Here is a 20687-nt window from a genome sequence, read left to right on the forward strand (position 1 = left end):
ATAAATTCAGTTAGGAAGTGTTGTTAGTGGGCAGAGGACTCTAATGTAGTAGAGGAGGAATGCTTATTGGTAACATCTATAAAGCCAAATCACTGAAAACTTGAGGACGTGAGGACTTTCTTAAATTCAGGCTACTTCATGGCAGTCGCATCCTCTCATTTCGTTTTTGAGATGTTGGATGTATCGCCTGTGTCACAAATTAATGATCGAACTCTCCATATTATTTGAAGAAACATTCAGAACACACCAACAAAACACTTAGTTTTAAAACACAAGTTTTAAGCTCGCAGTTTATAAGCAAACAAACTGCCTGAGAAGACACATTTTGGATTTTTTTATAGTATTGGACCTCTTCATGTATTTAAGTATCTAAACATATTTAAAAAGTTTTCTTCCAATAAAAATTACAACAACAATTAAAAAAAAAAAAAAGTCATTTCCTAGTTTTTGATGCTTATTAGTGTTTAATGTCATAAATTTGTTGACAGCATCTGGCCCGTGGCACACACCATCCTTTGTAGCTGAGAGGTAACAAAATAAGGTGCAAGAACAGTGGTAAAGTGTGCCTTTAGAGAAGCCATACTGGACTCCTGATGAAATTGCACAGACTCCACACCTGTAAGACATCTTAGGGGAGGTGGGTTTGAGATGTATGCCCACAGTCTTGAAAACAGTATAGTTTGTCCTCCACAATTCTCAAAAAATGAAATAACAAACATTTTTATTTTATAATCCACCTATGTAGCTTGGAGTAATGGGGGGTCACTCCCAATCATAGTTTAAGGTGGGAACCGAACCTGGACTGGGCACATCCATGCAAAAATCCACACTCACTCTCAAATGCCTGAGATCATAAGAAACTTGACAAACGAGAGGAGACCATTCAGTCCATCAAGCCTGTGTGTTTAGCTAATCGCTAAGGTGTCCCAACATCTCTTCCAGATTCTTCTTAAAGGTTCTCAAGGTTTCTGCTTCAACTCCATGTCTCGGTAGTTTCTTCCACTGTTCCACAGCTCATTGTGTAAAGAAGTGGTTCCTGGCTTCCGTTTTAAATGCCCTTCCCCTTTGTTTCCACCGTTCAAGTACACGATTCACCCTTAAATCAAAAGAATGTTGCTGGATCAGCTTTATCAACACCTTAAAGGATTTTAAATACCTGGATGAGGTTCTGATGCCGTCTCCTCTCCTCAAGACTAAACAGGTTGAATTCTCAGAGTCTGTCGCAACAGGACATGTCCTCAAGTCCTGGGAGCCACTTGGTTGCTTCAACTCCTTGTCTTATTAGTTTGTTAGAGTCCCACAAGGAAGCCCTATTTATTATGATTTATTTATTTAGCAGATGGCTTTCTCCAAAGCAACTTAAAAAGCAAGAGTTGCCATTCCGCCTAACATGCAGTATCTTTAGGGTGTTTCAGTTTCTTTTGTATAGTGCTGTTCACCAAGTGCAGATACCTAGTGATTGATAGATAGATACTTTATTAATCCCAAGGGGAAATTCACATACTCCAGCAGCAGCATATTGATAAAAAACAAATTAAAGAATGATAAAAATGCAGGTATAACAGACAATAAATTTTAACGTTTACCCCCCACCCCTCACCCCCGGAGTGGAATTGAAGAGTCGCATAGTGTGGAGGAAGAACGATCTCCTCAGTCTGTCAGTGGAGCAGGACGGTGACAGCAGTCTGTCGCTGAAGCTGCTCCTCTGTCTGGAGATGATCCTGTTAAGTGGATGCAGTGGATTCTCCATCATTGACAGGAGTCTGCTCAGCGCCCGTCGCTCTGCCACGGATGTCAAACTGTCCAGCTCCGTGCCTACAATAGAGCCTGCCTTCCTCACCAATTTGTCCAGGCGTGAGGTGTCCTCCTTCTTTATGCTGCCTCCCCAGCACACCACCGCGTAGAAGAAGGCGCTTGCCACAACCATCTGATAGAATATCTGCAGCATCTTATTGCAGATGTTGAAGGACGCCAGCCTTCTAAGGAAGTATAGTCGTCTCTGTCCTCTCTTGCACAGAGCTTCAGTATTGGCAGTCCAGTCCAGTTTATCATCCAGCTGCACTCCCAGGTATTTATAGGTCTGCACCCTCTGCACACAGTCACCTCTGATGATCACAGGGTCCATGAGGGGCCTGGACCTCCTAAAATCCACCACCAGCTCCTTGGTTTTGCTGGTGTTCAGGTGTAGGTGGTTTGAGTCGCACCATTTAACAAAGTGGTTGTATTGTGACAAGTTCTCAAATAAAGTTAAGATATTCTAACTTTACATAATGGGTACACATATAAAAGCACAGATTTATTTAAACAGAGAAGAAAACAAAGTAGTTTGAAACGGATTAACATATGGAGCCCAGCAGTGTCCCATCTGGTAATTAATTGTTGGGCTTTGGCCAGTTTGGAACAAAGGAGAGGGGAAACGGAAAAACTCCAGTCGGCAGGAGAAAATAAACCTCCGGGGGAGTCCACGGTCCGTGATAACAGGCCAAAGTCAGACATACTCACGGCATGGAGACCTTGGCCAACTGGCTGCCCACTAGTCTGCGCTGGGACGTCCAATCTGATGACAGAATCTTTTCATCCGACAATTCCAAAGCTTTTTTTTTTTGCCTGTATACATCTCAGTTCAGTTGCCTTGTCTGATTTATTTCTTTTAAAAAAAATGTGTTCCCAAAAACTCCTTGCCACTCCAGTATTCTGAATAACTGAACATTAAATGCTGCCTCCCGCAAGGCTGTTGAAAAGTGAGAGTCTGCTAATGTATCTTTTTAGCTGCTGGACAACCAAAAGCCATTATCCATCATAAAAATTAGTAAATTGAAGGAGAGATCTGTTCGGTTTCCTTTTAGTTTTCTAAACATAAATACCAAAGTAATGTAATTAACAGATTGGTTGCATTATTTGAGGTAAGATTTGATGTCAGGTCATTGAATAATTGAAAGGTGTTCCTGTAATTTTATTTTTTATTTCTTTGCTTTTTAGCACACAAGTTAAATGTTGTGCGGCTTCCGCTCTGTTGCTGCGCCATGTGTTTACTGGAGTTTCAAAGTTCACAGCCAGGCTGCTTGTCTTAATGTCTGAATGGGTGGCTAGGGACGTTTGAAAACATCCACCATATAGACGGAGTCTTTACTTGTCATGAATTGAAGGGCATTGCAAAGCTTTATCGCTGCCTTGTGTTTGTATGATTGAGGACGGTGGCAATCAGGGTTACTGTATTATTAGCTTAGGTGGGTGGTTGAAAGTGGGATTGCTGCTGGGGGAGCTCTTCACGATGGCTTCATGACTAGGCAGCTGCTTGAGCGGTGGTGTTTTGTTACAAAGCCTCTCTTTGTACTATTGCTAGTGTGCTCAAAGATGTTAATTCAAAATTAAGAAAAAATATATGCACAAAAGCAAAAAAATGTGTTTCTGCAGAGTAGTTCCTTTCACAATAGCACTCGGGTTTTGGGAGAGAGTATTTTGTATAAACACCACTGGGTTTCTACAGGTTTTGGCGTTGAAAAAGAGATTGTGTTTTATGACCCAAAATCGTCCTGCTTCCGCAAGCCTTCATAAAGTGCCTCCTGAGGAGGGTTCCTGTGGACCCCCACCCCCCATTAATGATGCACATTCCTTTCTCAATGTGCAAAGCTACTGTAATTCCTCTCTGGGTACCTTTGACTGAACCCAGTGAGGTAGGGATGCTGACTCTGTCCTGGGCTCAATGTGTGAGGCCTTTCCAGTGAAAAGCAAATGGTAGCTGAGTGTCGTCAGACTCTCCTATTCTCAGGGATCAAGGATGTGGATGCTTTTTCAAGCGTCCTAATTTTTTTTTTTTTTTTTGCTTGCTTCCCATCTTTTCAGTTTGCATTTTGCATCCTGCACAGAGAATTAGCTCCATGATGGCAAAGAAAATCTCTGTGGGGAAATGCACTGTGGTTCAATTCCACTTAGTCATGTCGTGCCATTTTCGAACCTGCTTAATCCAGACTAGGGTTGCCTTTTGAGGGTGGAATGGGGGGGGGGTTGGAGCTTCTCCCAGCTAGCATGGGACACAAGGCAGGAACAAACCCTGGACAGCATGCCAGTCCACTTAAAGTACCACCTCAAACCCACAACAATGGCAAAACCAAACGCAACACAAATAATTTATACTCTTATTCCATAATCATTCGGCATACTGTCTGCATCAGGCTCTGGCAGAAAAATCCGGTGCAGAGAGCTACACATGGGCAACAGGAACATCAATTATAAATACAAGATAGAAGGCACTGTTGTACAGGAAGCAACCTCTGAAAACGATTTAGGGGTTTATGTTGACACAAAATTTTCAATGGATGCGCGACGTGCAGAAGCGATTAAGGCAAGTAAAATGTTAGGTTTTATCATATAAAACTGGTGAATATAAGTCAATGGATAGTTTCAATGTCCAATTATAGTTTAATGCTTTATATAACTATGCTATATATGTTATGTGAATTTCCCCTTGGGATTAATAAAGTATCTATCTATCTACTGTATCTATCTATCAATCAGTGCCTTTCACATCTATCTATCTATCTCTCTCTCTATCTATCTCTCTATCTATCACTGTCTATCTATGCATGCTTTATATAGCTTAAACTATATAAAGCATAGGTCACTAACAGGTGGACTGCATTCCATCTCATACGGACCCAGACTTGCAGCCAAAACAGAAAGTTAAGATTTAAAATCTGACAGGGAGCTTCTATTTTAGCCGGCTCAGCTTTTGTTGTCTTTATGGTAATGTTTTAGTGGACAAGGAAATGCACAGACCAATTGTATGCACGTTAAGCCATTTCACGTGATACCACTCAGCCAATCAAGTCTGTGGATTCTAGGTGAAAGAAAGTAAGAGACAGAGACGACTGCATTAGAAAAAGAACAGACGGGTGAGACGGGGAAAGGGACAGAAAAATAAGTAAGAGATGGCGCTCTCCAAAATAAAGAAAGTGGACAGCAAAAATAGTTAGACAACATGATCTTCCGGACCATTGCTTCAAGAAATTTTCTCTAATTGGACCACTGTAGATTTTAGTTGAATACCCCTGATTTAAAGCATTGGTGAGACTGCATCTGAAGCATTATGTGCAGTTCTTGTCACCACAGTACAAGAAAGACATAGCAGCACTTGAAGCTGTGCAGATGAGAGCACCCAAGTGCATCATGGAACTTAAAGGCATGTCCTACTGTGACAGACTCTGAGAATTAAAATCTGTTTAGTCTCAAATAGAGGCGACTGCGTGACCTCACCCAGGTATTTAAAATCTTCAGAGGCATTGATTTAAAGCAGATCCATCAACATTCTTTCAGCTTAAGGGTGAATCACATACTCGAGGACATCAGTGGACATTAAGGTGAAGGGCATTTAAAGCTGAAGCCAGGAAGCACTTCTTTATGCAAAGAACTAACTACTGCAACGTGTAGTTAAAGCAGAAACCTTGAGAACCTTTATGAAAATAGATGAGGTATTGGGGACAGCTGAGCTATTAGCTGAACAAACTGGTTTGATGGACTGAGTGGTTTCCTAGTTTGTCAGATTTGCTATGTTCTGAAAATCCCACTAACATTCCCCACCGCTGTGGTGGTGTGTTGCACTCTCCCTGTCCCCCCTTCTCTGTTAGATGAGGCGCTCTTAGTTCTCTTCACCAAGTGCTTTTCTAGCATGCAGAATTTTGGAGAGTGGAAGATTGCAGAGACCCCCAGGGTTTGACAAGTGCTACTCTGGGGCTCCCGTGTCCCCAATGTCCTTTGGTTGTGGGCTTCTCCACTGGCATGGTGAGGTGACACTTATTATAAACAAAGTACTCTCCCAGCAGAGTGTAAGAATTACTTTTCTTGTACATAATCGTGAAGGCAAAAAGCAAGACTGTATACTATGTAAAACGGAAAAACAAGAAATGTGACATAAAAAGTAATAACATTAAAAAACTAAGTCTTTTAAAAGAATAATAGGGCATAAGCAGATATATTTATTATATGTAAATACATATAATAAATGGGTTCAATGCTTATTGTATACACACACCACACAGTTTTATTGAATGTTGATTGATTTTCACTGCTTGCCTGCATTTTGCTTTAGGCTCTCTTACAGCGGCACAAAGTGTTTATTTTATATCTTTCCCTTTTTCCATTTGCCATTTATACATTAGAAAATTTATGCAAGAATACCATATTTGAGTTGTTAGCACTTGAATTACATCACGTAAAATATAACTTAACATGTGGTGTTATTAATGTAGCCAAATGGTGCTAAGTAGATTCAGTGCTATGGATTTCAAACATCGTGAAACTCTTTTCTGCTGATCTACAAGTGAATCCCCTTTTTTAATGTTTAAGGCTTTCAGTTTGTGATGTTAACTTATAATAAAGATTTAAGTTACTCTCACGAGATAGGCCCATAACCTACAGAGGATGAGTAGCTTAAAAACAAGCCAGTTACACGGCAAACATAAGAACCGATTTAAACAAATTCAGAAGTGCAGAACTCATTAACTGTACAAGAGGTTTGACCATGCATTGGCCGTTCAGTTTCATAGTTTTCTTTTCCTCAGAGTTAAGTTTGTCTTAGACTTTGAGTGATGCATGCATATTGAATAATTGATTTTGGTTTTTGAAGCATTTAAGGTCACTTACTTGAATTCAGCTTTCTCTGTGGACATTAAAATGAGTGTGGCTTGCTTGCATTTAATGGTATGGCACAAGAAAGTAATCTTTTGTACTCCTTCTCTGTGTCGCTCATAGTGGGGCGCGCTGGATTGAGAATGAGGGAGATGTGTACCTCCCATACTCTTGCTTCCCGATATTCACTGTAGCATATGGCGATGTGTGACAGCAACGTGTGCAGGTCCTGAACTTTCACTCTTGTCTTTTGCATAATGGCACAAGAAAAATGTGAGGTGCAAATGTACCATTGCTCAGTCTCGATCACCACCGCATGCTGTTATAAGAACAACTATACACTACCAGTCAAAAGTTTTAGAGCACCTAACCCTAAATCTAACACCAAGTTAGGAATCATTAAGTGTACAAACTTGCATTCCAATTTTTGATTCCTCCAAGTAGCCTGCACCTTTTGCTGATGTAACAGCCAAACTCTGGTAACCCTTTTGGTTCAGAATGCCAGTCACTGTGTAAGTCACCCGCATGGTGGAGTCCAGAGAGGCAAGACCTACTACCAGGCTAATTGATTTTTGTGGAATTAACTCTGGTTCTACCTAAACTTATACAAGTAGCAGTGTCTACCTCAGCTGTAGCCATTTGCGTGAACCCTAACTTGGCAGTAAAAATTACTTTAATTGACATTAATATTTGTAATTGAAAATGTATGTACATACTAGGCATATGATTGAGAATGGGCAAAGCCATGTTTGCATTATTGTAGGAGCTTTGTATTGGCTCTAAGCTACTGCAGATTTACGCAAATTCATGTAAAACTTAGCTACGTTAGAATGCTAAAAATTAAGTCGATTAACACGCCATTCAGTACATGGAGTGCTTTACAAGAATGTTCTCTAACCTGCCTTGGTGTGGTTAGGCTGCTTGTGTGGAGTGACCATGATATACACTATTGGTCCATCTTTGCCATGCATGAGGTTTTGAGCTGCCATTTAAACTTGTTGATTTCTTCAGCTGCTTCATGTTTAGTGTGCAGAAATACAACTCCAGAGAGCTCCTACTCAATGTCTGACGTGCAAAAATGTTCTTACTAGGCTGTCCAAAGGCCAAGCTCTTAATTTACCGGACAATCTTAAGTCCCTACCCTCACCTATGGTTAAGAGCTTTGGGTAATGACCAAAAGAATGAGATTGTGGATAAGGGTGGCTGAAATTAGCTTTCTCCCCAGGTTGGTTGGGCTCTCCATTAGAGACGGGATGAGATGTGCAGACATCTGGGAGAGGCTTGGGGTAGAGCCGCTGACCCCTCTGCATTGTGAAGAGTGCAGTGAGGTGGTTCAGGCATGCCTCCCTAGGGTGGTGTTACAGGCACAGCCAGCTGGGAGGAGACCCCGGGGCTTGCTGGGAGGATTTTATCTCGCAGATGGCCTAGGAACACCTTGGGATCCTGAAGTATGAGTTGGCAAGTGTAGCTGGGGAGAGGGATGTATGGGCCTCACTGCTAAGAATGTTGAACCCACAACTCGGCTTCGGATAAGAGGTGGAAAATGAATGACAGTCTGTAGTATAGAGGTGCTATTTAACACTCTGAGGGCTGAATATTTTTTCCAAAAAAAAAAAAGTTTCTGAAAAGCAATGGCTTCACACAGAAATCAACTTAAAACATCTGTTGCTGCATGCTGCAGCTGCCAGTTTGCCAAGAACAGGGGTCCTCAATCACAGTCCTGGAGGGCCATAGTGGCTACAGGTTTTTGTTCTCACAGGGTTGCTTAATTAGAAAGCAATTCTTGCCAATAATTTCATTTAATGGCTTGTTAGTGCTTTAACTGTGCTATGTCAGGTCATTCTCATATCCTAGATTTTCTTCCCCTTTCTAAGGATATCATCCAAATAATTTGAAGGCTAAAATGGAGGAGTAATTCTCAGTCCTTCACTTTTTCCTCTTCACTTTCCTTCCTAGTATGTAATTAAACCCAATAGTGCGTGATAAATACACACGGGTGAAAATGGAACAAAGCTAAATGGAGACATGCTGGTCTCTCTTGTTATTTGCATGTTATTGCTAATTAGGAGCAATTAAAAACCAAGAATACAGCTGTTTAAGACTAAAATAAGCAATAAGGGTTCAAAATCTTAACAAGTGAGACGACTAAAGTGAAGCAGAAGTGTTACTTGAGCAATAAGGGCTTCTTATTAAGCAGTTGGGTTGGAGCAAAAACCTGCAGCCACTGCGGCCCTCCAGGACTCTGATTGAGGACCCCTGGCCAAGAATGTGCGACAGGCTTGCTTCCAGGCTGTCTTCGCGTGGCTGGGGCAGCAGCAGCAGGGGTCACGGTTGCAGTGTATTGCAATCTGGTTTCTACTTCTTCCCATTGTTAAGTGGCAGTCCTCCTGGTGAACATTGCCATAGGAGTGTCAGCTACATGAACCTGTTCAGCACCACCACGATTAGCTGGGGACCAGTCAGCTGAAGCTGGAACCTCCCATTCGTTTTCGATCACTTGTATCAAAATCGGAGTCCGGCGAGTCATAGTCCAGTTCAGAGATAATGGGCAAAGCGTCGTCCACGAAGTATTTTGCTTTACGCATTCACTTGGATCTCTCGCCATTATGTCAGTGCCATTTTTACCTTGCTACTCACACGAGCGCAGGAAATCTCGGTTAAACCAATGAAACTAACTTTCCTTCTAGCAACGAGAGTCCAACTAAAACATAACAGTTGGTTTTGTCAAAAAAAAAAAAAAAGTTGACATCGGACCTGAAAGAGTTAAGATCACTCTTATTCTTAGGCAGTGTGTTGTAATGGTTAAGACTCTGGACCTCAATCCCTGAGGTTGTGGGTTCAAATCCCGCTACTGACACTTTGTGTCCATGAGGAAGTCGCTTGACCTGCCTCTGCTCCAATTGGAAAACCAAAAAGAAACTTAACCAATTATATCAAATGTGAGTCGCTTTGGATAAAGGCGTCAGTCAAATAACTAAATGTAAATATAAATGTCTTAGTCCAACACCTCAATGGTTGCAACATCAGGCGGTTATTATGCATTATTGTGTTCCTTCTCACAGCTCCACAACACACATTTGGATGTTTGTGGCAAACAGACTATTTCTGTGTTTCATTGTTAACACGCAAGACAGCTTTTATATATGTGATATCAGGATGCAACATGGCCACAATCTTGCCTTTGTGTGTGTGTGTGTGTGTGTGTGTGTGTGTGTGTGTGTGTGTGTGAGACGGACATGGAATCCTACAGTATCCTTACTCTCGCCCTTTAAGTTGTGTGTAGCACTGCTGTGACAAGATCATTTTTACCCCTCTGTGTGTGATGCAGAGATATTAATAAAGGGTGTCCTTAGTCCAATTCCTCAGTGTGTGTGTGTGTGTTATGGAGACTTGTACAATAAAAATGCTTTCCTCTGTGTTGTTTAGAGATGTTAATAAATAAATGAATAAAAATAATAAAATCTTATCCTGATTTCTCAGTGCACCTGATTAGAAATGCCATAGAACAGCCTCCTTTTCTTTGAGTTGTAGGTATTTAGTGAGAACATCCTTTCCACGGACATTTCCATTAAAATTGTGTTCGTTTTTTGTCACTTCAGCTTCTCTTGTTAAAATTAATAATCATATTGGAAGAGATAAAAGCCTAGTATAGACTTGCACGTTACTCATACCGCTGTCTTAAATCTAGCGCCGTTTCGGAGAACCATACCAAACCTTGAGAATGTCCACTGCTGGAAGGATTTGGAGCTCTTCTCTGTAGATTTCTGTTCAAAAAAATCGTAAACCGGTTAAAGTGCATAATTGACAAGAGCCTAGTCAATTGATGACAGTAGGCAATCCAAACAGTAATCTGGTCATTAAAGGATTTTTTTTCTTTTATTGCTTTAATAGGGTCTGCCAATATAGTGTGAAAAACTCGCCAAGTTGAAAGACAAATTTAGATGGAGTGTTGGTGATCCTTAGCATAATCATCATAATAATTCTTCCCATTTATATAATAATTCTTTGCATTTATATAGCGCTTTTCTCACTACTCAAAGCGCTCAGCAATTGCAGGTTAAGGGCCTTGCTTAAGGGCCCAACAGAGCAGAGTCCCTTTTGGCATTTACGGGATTTGAATCGGCAACCTTCTGATATAGCACTTTCTTACTGTTCAAAGCGCGTCAGTTATTGGGGAGCCACTTCAACCGCCACTAATATGCGGCATCCACCTGTCTGATGTGACGACAGACATTTTTGCTCCGGTATCCTCGCCACACATTAGCTGTTATGTGGTGAAGCGGTGAAAAAGAGAGCCAGTTAGAGACGAGGGATGATTAGGGGGCCAGAATGACTAGGCTGTGGTGGGCAATTTAGCCACGACATCACGATACACCCGACTCTTTATGAAGGATGCCCAGGGATCTTTAATGACAACAGAGAGTCAGGACCTTGGTTTTATGTCTCATTTGAAGGACGATGTCATTTTTACAATACAGACTCCCCTTGGCTGCTACTGGGGCATTGGGATCCTCATACAGGGTAGGTGCCCCATGCTGGTTTCACCAGCAGCAACCCAAGCTTTTCCTATATGGTTTCCCATCCAAATACTGGCCAGGCCTGAATGTGCTTAGCTTCCGGTGGATGACCGAATCTCAATTGCATGTGGTTTGGCTGCTAGTTAAATCCTAGTCTGTGAGTCCTATTTCAAATTTAGTCACACCTTTTTTTTTTTTTTTGTGCATGTTTGTTAGTTTTCAGAATCTGGGACATTCTGTTTGTAATGCTTCATATTCAGTTTTCAGTACTGTAGCCATTGATAAGCTCTGGCAGTGAGGTATCCGTCAAGCTTTATTTAATATATTGCTTTCATAGTGAAGCATTACTCTCAACTGACAAATGTAACAATCCATCCTTTTCTTATCATAGGTGCTGACACTCATCACTTTCATTATTTCAAATTGTGTGGCGTCTTTGCATTGCCCTGTTTTTTACCTTGAGGTGAAAAAGGGAAGGGGGGGGGGGGATACTGAAACAGGAACTTTAACTTTCCTCTGGTGAGGGGTATGCCCCAGTTTTAGAAACCATTTACAGTTTTATTTTTTTCTCTTAACTCTTACCCCCAAAACACCTTTTCCCAGTCCTAAATCCATTTTTTTCCCCCAATTCCTTTTGGATTGAAAAACATCATCCTGGTTACAGTGGATTGCTGGCTGATCTGTGGACCCCCCCAACTTTACATTTTTTTTTTGTTTTGTCTTGGAATTGTCGTCTTCTACACAGTAATGTTTTTGACTGTCGCTCTTCTTGTGTGTTAATATGTTAGTCTTGTGTCTCAACAGAAAACACGCACTGAACTGTCACAGGATGAAGCCGGCTCTCTTCAGCGTGTTGTGTGAAATCAAAGAAAAGACTGGTAAGCAGGGCATCAGGTTTTATTTTTAACCACTATGCTGTTTTATTTGTGAAGGGTGCTGTTTATCTTTGGTTGGGGGATGACTGGAGGGATGGAGGGAGGGAATGAATTCTGTGCTGGACAGGGTTAGTCGCAATTTTTATGTTTAGTGGTGTCAGCTGGGGTAGGTGCAGTCCTGTAGGCGGGCATCTCAAGGAATGCCTTTCTAAAAACAATGCCAGCTCTGTTCGGAGGTCTTGCCCGTGTTCTGTTGGTTTACAGTATGTTTTGCTTTGCAAAGGTGTGCTGCAGCTTTTAACACGCCGTCATACTCCATTCCTATGTTGAAGATTATCATATTTTTCTGGTGAAGGTCACCAAGCAAAGGAGCCTCTTACTGAAAATAAGATTTTTTTTTTTTTTAGTTTTATAAGACAGAAGGGTTTTTTTTTTTTCTTTCTTCTTCTTGAGAGACGTGAAATTCGCCATGATGACAGAACTTGTTTTTCCAGCTCTTTGGTGAGACAGCAGCTCCTCTTGTTCTGTACATTTGTGAGGTGCTCGTAAAGAGGCTCCACTGGCACAGTTTTCTTCAGTTTGTACAATTTATTGTTAAAAACTGCAGAACAGATTTGAAAGGAACAAAATCATTTGCCCAATCGTGGAAGACCTTTAGGTGGTCAAGTGATGGTCACGGCTGAACTTTTATGAGTTGAAAAAATTGTAACATTCCTTTCACTTGTATGTTTGTGAATGCATATTTGTGTCTCTCCTTCTGATTTGACTTTTGATTGTTCTGAACCGTTCACTAATTTAAGCTTGCAAAACTAGATCTTTGTGCAAAGCCTGATGAGGGAAACGGAATCCAAGTGAACAGGTAACACTGAAATTACTTGTCTGGTAAAATAGTCCGCTTCTTAGAAGAAGTTATGTGTTGCTGTATATTTAGCTGGAAGACGGTCAAACAATCGCTCTCTGTTATTGTTGAGTGCCTGGCATATCTGTGGTGGGCTCATGGCCCACTCCTTCATAGAGAGCTGCTTTGGCTTGGTAACGTCGGAGCTTTTCAACTGCATTGCTCATTTTTCTTCTTGCACCAATATTCCTTTTAGAGTTTACTCTGGACGTTGCATTGGTCTTTCAGCCATTTCATTGTGGACGGATTTGTAGATTTTGTCTTTCTTGTAGATTCCACTGCATGATGGGTAGCTTAGTTTAACTGTCTCCAGTCGAGTTCTCTGATGAAAAGCGAAACTCTTGTTTGTTCTGTTATGTTGAGTCCCAAATCATGAGGTTAGAACTGCCTTGCTTGATGGTTAACATTGACTTCTTATTGTGGGGTGTTTCTTTACACTGAGAATTCCACTGTTGACTCCTCTCTGTAGATCTCTTCCCCAGCAGTGTGTGTGTGTTTGTTTGTTTTCTGAACAAATCATTTCATAAATACCAACAAGGTTTGCTTTTTGTGCTTACAAAAATAATGAGCCTCCAATATCTGTATTTTAAAAATACGTAATTAACTACTACATAAAAAGCTAATGTGATTTTATTTAGAGAAAACGTTGCGTCTACGTCTAGTGCCCCATCTGGTGCTGGTTCTTGGCTTTCACCTAGCATTGCTGAAATAGGCCTCTGCTCTTTGTGACCCTGAGCTTGAAATAAGCAGATTGAAAAATGGAAAAATGCTTGGCCCAAGCTCAAGTTGAAGAATCTACACCCTTATGCTTTCATCCAGCCATTTGTCTCTCCATATCACGGTACCATTGGGTGTATGTGAGGAACTCTTTTTGTTTGTAACCAATGTATTGAGACAGTGGTGCTGATTGCTTTGTAATTAGAACAATCTGGATGAGAACAGGCCATTCATCCCAACAAAGCTCGCCAGTTCTGTCTACTCAGTTCTTATAAAATAACATCAAGTCGAGTTTAGAAGGTTCCTAAAGTCCTACGGTCTACTGCACTACTTGGTCACTTACTCCACGTGTCTGTGGTTCTTTGTGTGAAGAAAAACGTTGTAATGTTTGTGTGAAATTTACCCTTAACAGGTTCCAACTGTATTAACGTGCTCTTGTTTAAAACATTTTCAAGTCACTGTCTTGATCCACTGAACTAATTTCCTTCATAATTTTAAACACTTCAGTCAGATCTCCTCTTTAATCTTCTTTTGCTTAAACTGTAATGGCTCAGTTCTTTTACTCCTTCATAACTCATCCGCTATAGTCCTGAAATCAGCTGAGTCGCTTTTCTTGGGACTACTTCTAGCGTTGCTATGTCCTTTTTTGTAGCCTGGTGACCAAAACTGCACACAGGCCTTCAGACGAGGCCTCACCAGTGCATTATAAAGCTTGAGCACCTCCTTGGACTTGTACTCTACACATCAGAGCGCTATATAACCTGACATTCTGTTAGCCTTCTGAACTCTCTCTGGCAGTTGATTGTGACTATTCCACAATGACTCTTATGTCCTTCTCATAAGGTGTACACTTCCTATTGTATATTCAAACCTCACATTTTTACTTCCTACATGTAAAAGTAATGTTGTTATTAATCTTTTATTATTTTTGTTACTAATGTTATTAACACTAGCAGACTTTAGTAGATTGTAGGTTTTTAACAAATGGCTCTGTTTGCTTGCTGAGGTTGAATGAAATCTCCTCCTCTTCATCCACAAACTCATTTGTACCAAGTGTGATGGGTTTTTTATGAAATATCTCAGGGTTGTCCAGCATAGATGTTCAAGAATTTAATTTTATCTGTCTGTGTTTGGTGTTTTAAAGCATTGCTGCTTTAAGTGCATTATTTGATGTATAAATATTATATACTGAAAAAGGTCAAGTCTTTGCTTTCTGTGTTATATACGACAAAAATGTTTGTCTTCAAGTGACACACAGCTCAGGTCTACTTCTGTGTGCTTCAGATCATTTTTTTTCCTGACCTTCTTACTGTGTAGTACAGCTGGTAAATATTGTGCTAATGTAGCACCGTCTGCTGCGTTTTGGTACTTATATTTAAATAAATAGAATAATTTACCATAAGAACTTTTCTCATATTAACTGCCCATAATATGCGGGAAATAGACTGTAACTTGTAAAGAACCTTTTTGTAAAAATGGGTGCCAGATGCTGCATTAAGCACGACACTTAAATCTTCTGTCAACGATTAAATCAATGAAAACCATTTTTTTTTTCAATTTAAAATATGATAAAACTGATATAGTTAAAAAAAATATATATAAATATGAGATATAGAGGTGTGTGTATAGATAGATATGTATATAGATACTGTAGATGAATAGATGCAGTGAATACACTTGACTTGAGCGTTCCTAGTCTTCATCCTCTTTCTCTGTACGTTTAGCATTCATTTGCTCAGAGGTTGATGCACTTGCTGCTTCCTGAGCAGCTCTTCTTTTTTCTACCTTAGCGGAAAGCTTCTTCTTTGCGTCATTCGTTGGTATCTTTTCACGTTAAAACTGATTAAGTCGGTGTTTGTGTTGCAATTACTTAGTAATTTTTCACTTAAGCTGGCACTTAAGTCTTCAATCTGCCTCAAGAATGATTTAAGATATGAAGAGGAGTTGAAAGTGAAGGTGGTAGGGATGAAAACAGCGCCTGTACACATGCACCACACGGCCTCCCTGCTGGCCGCTGCCAAGAGTTGATTCTACAATAAAATGAAATAAGAACAAAAAGAGGAATAACCTTGGAGGTCAATCATCACCCCGAAAGCGGATAGTAGACGTCACGTAGTATATGTGTACCAAATTTTAGGTCAATAGTTCAAAATGTTTGTGAGTTACAGGTGATTTAAAATCCTGGACAGACAAACGAACAGCCTCGGTAGCATATTACATATAAAGATACAGTACACACAGGGTGAGTCAAAATTATATTAACATTTGGATGGCGGAAACAATTTATTCACAAAACGTACTTGATATGTACAAGATGATTTACAGGAACGTCTCAACCTGTGCACCATTGTGTTCAACACATGTATCATATGTGGCACATAAATTGTCCACAAAAATTGTATATAAGTATTTACATAGCATTACCATTAGTGTTAACATAATTTTGACTCACTGTTTGTGTGTGTGTGTGTGTGTGTGTGTGTGTATGTGTATTTTTTTTTCTATATATATATATATATATAATATACACACACACACACACACACACACACACACACACACACTATGCATCATGCATATTTGTGCAGAATATGTGTAGGCCTGATTTTATGCAAATGTATACAGTTAGGTCCATAAGTATTTGGACAGTCATACAATTTTCATAATTTTGGTTCTGTGCGCCAACATAATGATTTTGAAATGAAGCAATCAAGATGTGATTGAAGTGTAGACTTAGTTTTAATCCAAGGGGTTTAAGTTCTCTTTAATGTTCCCAATGGTTGATTTGACCACTCCTGGTGGTTCTGCTCTTTCTCTCTAAAGTGTTTTTCGTTTTCTCTGCTTAATGGTGGCCTGTTTTCACTTCCATGGACAGCTCTTTGGACCTCATATTGAGAGTTCACAGTGACAGCTTCCAAATGCAAATTTCACACATGGAGTCAACTGCAGACCACCTACCTGCTTAATAGTTAATGAAATAATGAGGGACCTGCACCCACCTGACTCTGGAACAGCGCATCAGTCAAATGTCCAAATACTATTGAGCCCCTGAAAATAGGGGGACGTTGTATAAAAATGGCTGTCATTCCTAAATGGCACATACAGTTTTTCTGTTAGACCCCCTGAATTAAAGCTGAAAGTCTACACTTCAATCATGTAATGATTTATTCATTTCAAGTCCATTGTGATGGCCTATAGAGCCAAAATTATGAAAATTGTGTCACTGTCCAAATACTTATGGACCTGTAATTCGGTATATGTATGTTCAAAAGAGTAAGAAAAATGAGAGAAGAAAATTCACAGCTAAAAAAAAAAAACAGAAAAGAAGGCTAAAATTTTGTTTCATTCATTGCTTTTATCTACACCTTGTGCACGTGTGTACATATAATATTTTTCTTTAATGAACACCATCCATATTACACAGGAGCAGCATGTATGGTGTTTTATTCTCTTAGTTGTTTTTCAAGTTTGTAAATGTCTGAAGATTTCTACAAGAGCATGTGTAATAGGTAGATTGTTCTGTTCCCCAGCAGAGATGTCAAGTGTAGAGTACAAAAACAGGCAATTATTGGCTGGCAATGAGCAGATTTGTTTGATGATCAGTTGGTAACGTCAGCTGGCATGCAGCTTGTGTTAGGGTGGGGGTTACTTATTTTCACAGCAGGGTCCGCTTGGTTATTGCACCAACCCCCTTCCCCTTCTCCAAACCTTGAGCTGCACACAAACTTACAGAGAAAAGGGCTTCTTGGTAGTAGTAAATTTTAAAGGCATGATGACAGAGCATGAAATTAGAAATAGCTAGGAGCAAAAAGGGGGGGGGGGGGAGAAATCCTTGCGCTCTTCTCTCTCTCTCCCCCCCCCCCCCACTCACTATAGATGTGGATATCTGACATTTTAAAGCAAATTAAGTGACGACGTCTGATCTTTACAGAAAGAGGCAGAAGAACAGAAAGAGGATTCGCCCACCAAGAATGCAAATGTGAGAGCCTTCAGCCCTCACTGCTAGCATGACAGACGACCATTACACGGTCATAGAGGGAGGTCGTAGTGAAGGAGGGCTTTGCTTTGCCTGCCCTTGAGGAGGCATTTAATCTTTTCTGAACAATTGAAAGTGCTGTGAACATTTTTAAATCAAAACTTGCTTTACCAGTAATTTGTGTTACTCTTCATATACAGTATATAATATACACACATGAGCACGCTTAGGATTGATTACATGCGATTATTATTTTTTTTTTTTTCCCTGCAATTTTAAGATTCTGTTTTCAGGTTTGTGTGTCTTCATGCGTCATTGTCACCTCAGTTGCCTGTGCAGAGCAACACAAACATTGTTTACCTAAATACGAATAAATGTCAGCTATGCAGTATCTCCTTTTCATACTGTATATACATGTATGGGCAGCTCTTCGTCTCATAGATCCAGGCTCCTGAGGTCGCATTTCACACCTCATTGTTATCTGTGTGCAGTTTGCTAATTTTGTCAGTTTGGATTTCTCTCTAGTCAGTTTTTCACACACATCAAACTGTGGAAGTTTTTAAGTTCTCCCTGCATTTGCATGTGGGCAAAATGCTGCAAAGACTTGGCGGTAGGCTATGTGGCATATTAATGTTTACATGATATGTAAGTGAGGGATTGGCATTTTGTGATTGTCCGCATTCATTTGAAAATTTCACCATTAGGAGAAGAATACATAAACAAAATTACTTGTCCATTTAGCTCAAACTGTGTCTTGTTGCACTGCTCTTAGGACTCCAAATAAGAGTCTTGCGATTCTTTAAGCTGATAGCTGCATTTGTTTCGTAATTTATTGATGTCTTGGATGCATTCAAATAGCTTCTATTTTATGAGATTTAAGACCTATACTCAAATATATGTCAACTTATAATATGACTGTGTACAGTACAGGTATATAATAATTATTTAATTCTTTACATTTATATAGCGCTTTCTCACTACTCAAAGTGCTCTCCACAGAGGAAGGACCAGGGAAGCGAACCCACAATCTCCTTACTGCAAAGCAGCAGTATATGTATATTTTACAGAGACACGTAGCATAGTTGTCTATACTGCTGTGTCATCGTTCATATTTCAGAGTGGGACAATGTCCGTAGTTTTTTGCTTGTTCTCCATGTCTTTGTGGAGTATTCAGAGTTTTCCCTCATCACAAAGATGTTTAAGCTGCACTAAATAGAGTCTGAATCGGCTTGTGTAGGTATTAGTGTGCTTTGAGAGACTGGCATCCCATCCGAAGCCATTACGATAGGCCCCAGCCCTAGTAGTTCTAACATTGGATACATATAAATATCCATCCATTATCCAACCCGCTGTATCCTATCTACAGGGTCATGGGGGTCTGCTGGAGCCAATCAAACAAACCAACAAACAAACTGGAGCCAATCAAACAGGGCGCAAGGCAGGAAACAAACCCCAGGCAGGGCGCCAGCCCACCGCAGGGCACGCACACACCAGGGACAATTTAGAATCGCCAATGCACCTAACCTGCATGTTTTTGGACTGTGGGAGGAAACCGGAGTACCCAGAGGAAACCCATGCAGACACGGGGAAAGCATGCAAACTCCACACTGGGAGGACCCGGGAAGCGAACCCGGGTCTCCAAACTGTGAGGCAGCAGTGCTACCCTCTGCGCCACCATGCCGCCCACACATATATATTTATTTTTTTATTTGTGGCATTCGTAGTCTGAATCACAATCTGATTGTATGGGTGGTTACCTATGAGGTAATGCTTGTGGTTGGTCAGCAAGTTGGCTAACATCCGCCACGGTGCTCTCTTTCAGTTGCGAGAAGCAGATCATAGAATGGTTGAAATAGTTTTACTGTCAAATAATGCAAAGAGTGTGCGACATGTTTCCCCCTAATTCTGGGCTCATCAGGCATACACACTCACTGCACCCCCCTCTCGGGGAACCGAACCTCAGACGTCAGTGCTAGAGGTGAAGCCACGTGTCGCGTACTCTTTGCATTATTTGACAGTAAAACTATTTCAACCATATATGTATGTGTATATATAAAATATATATATATATAATTTTTCTTTAAGTGGTATGGCACCATAGATAGTGGTAATGTTATAGATCACACCAGTAATATGTATAATGTTTATGTGTGTATATGTGTATGTACATAGATCTGTATATACATACTGTATATAGATATAAAGATATGTATATCTCAGTATTTTTAAATACATCATGTACTTGTTTACAGTAATGTTATTTTGCCCGCGACAGCAGAGGTGGATATTACACTTTGTGTAAGTGTAGTACAGCAAAGACTAGAAGGCAACACAGTTTCATAAAAGTGAGCTAGCCAGGAGAGATGTACACATGAGAATGTGTATGTGGTGAGTAATACTGAGTGATAGTCAGGAAGCTGGAGGTCTCTTTCTCTGTCATGCCACCATGTGCATTGGCAAATGTAACAGAGGAAGCATATGGGAGGCAGATTTCTTGTGTCACGGCCTGCCAGGGTGATTGAGACAGAACAAGAATTTGGAAAGGAATGCATCTTGCTGCTTCTTGTGCTGCTGTGGATGAGATCAGGAATGAGTATCGAAAGTGTGTGTGTGTATGTGTGTGTCCCTCTTTCAGGTACAACTGCATCAGACTGAGCAAGACAAGCTACTGTTCTGGTGTTAAAGAATAAAACAAGGCGCTGCATAATGAGTTTTTTTTTTTTTTTATGTAGTTTCCTTCTTTTTTTGTGTTTTGCCATTTTGTGTAAATTTGAACTAATGTGTAAATTAAAATAAGACAATCTAACTATTGGGGCCTATGGGTTCGATTCCCAGTTCCTCCCTGTGTGGATAGCGCTTTGAGTACTGGGAAAAGTGCTATATAAATGTAATGAATTATTATTACTATAGCACTATTAATAATTTTAGTACCACAGGACCCTAGTTAATTGTCATTCTGAGCCATGTAATCTTTGAAGTACTTATTACTGATCTTCACAGTTCTTAAATGTAAAGATAATAACAATTGTGCTTTGGCTGTGCTTTTTGGTGGCTTTTCTATATTCTGACAGGACTGTTCT

The 20687-nt window shown here is 40.3% G+C and overlaps 1 protein-coding gene across 4 annotated transcripts in view; it reads left to right on the top strand.

Annotated features, from left to right (window-relative positions):
* The window catches only part of pbx4 (pre-B-cell leukemia transcription factor 4), a 216894-nt gene that overhangs the window by 41344 nt on the left and 154863 nt on the right, over window positions 1–20687 (top strand). For all 4 annotated transcript variants that reach the window (XM_028823602.2, XM_028823599.2, XM_028823600.2 and 1 more), the window contains one exon: window positions 11946–12019. In XM_028823602.2, the coding sequence (XP_028679435.1) occupies window positions 11946–12019 (74 nt within the window). The remainder of the gene's footprint in view (window positions 1–11945; window positions 12020–20687) is intronic.

The sequence above is a fragment of the Erpetoichthys calabaricus genome, chromosome 17 (genome assembly GCF_900747795.2).
Source record: "Erpetoichthys calabaricus chromosome 17, fErpCal1.3, whole genome shotgun sequence".
Taxonomy (NCBI): Eukaryota; Metazoa; Chordata; class Cladistia; order Polypteriformes; family Polypteridae; genus Erpetoichthys; species Erpetoichthys calabaricus.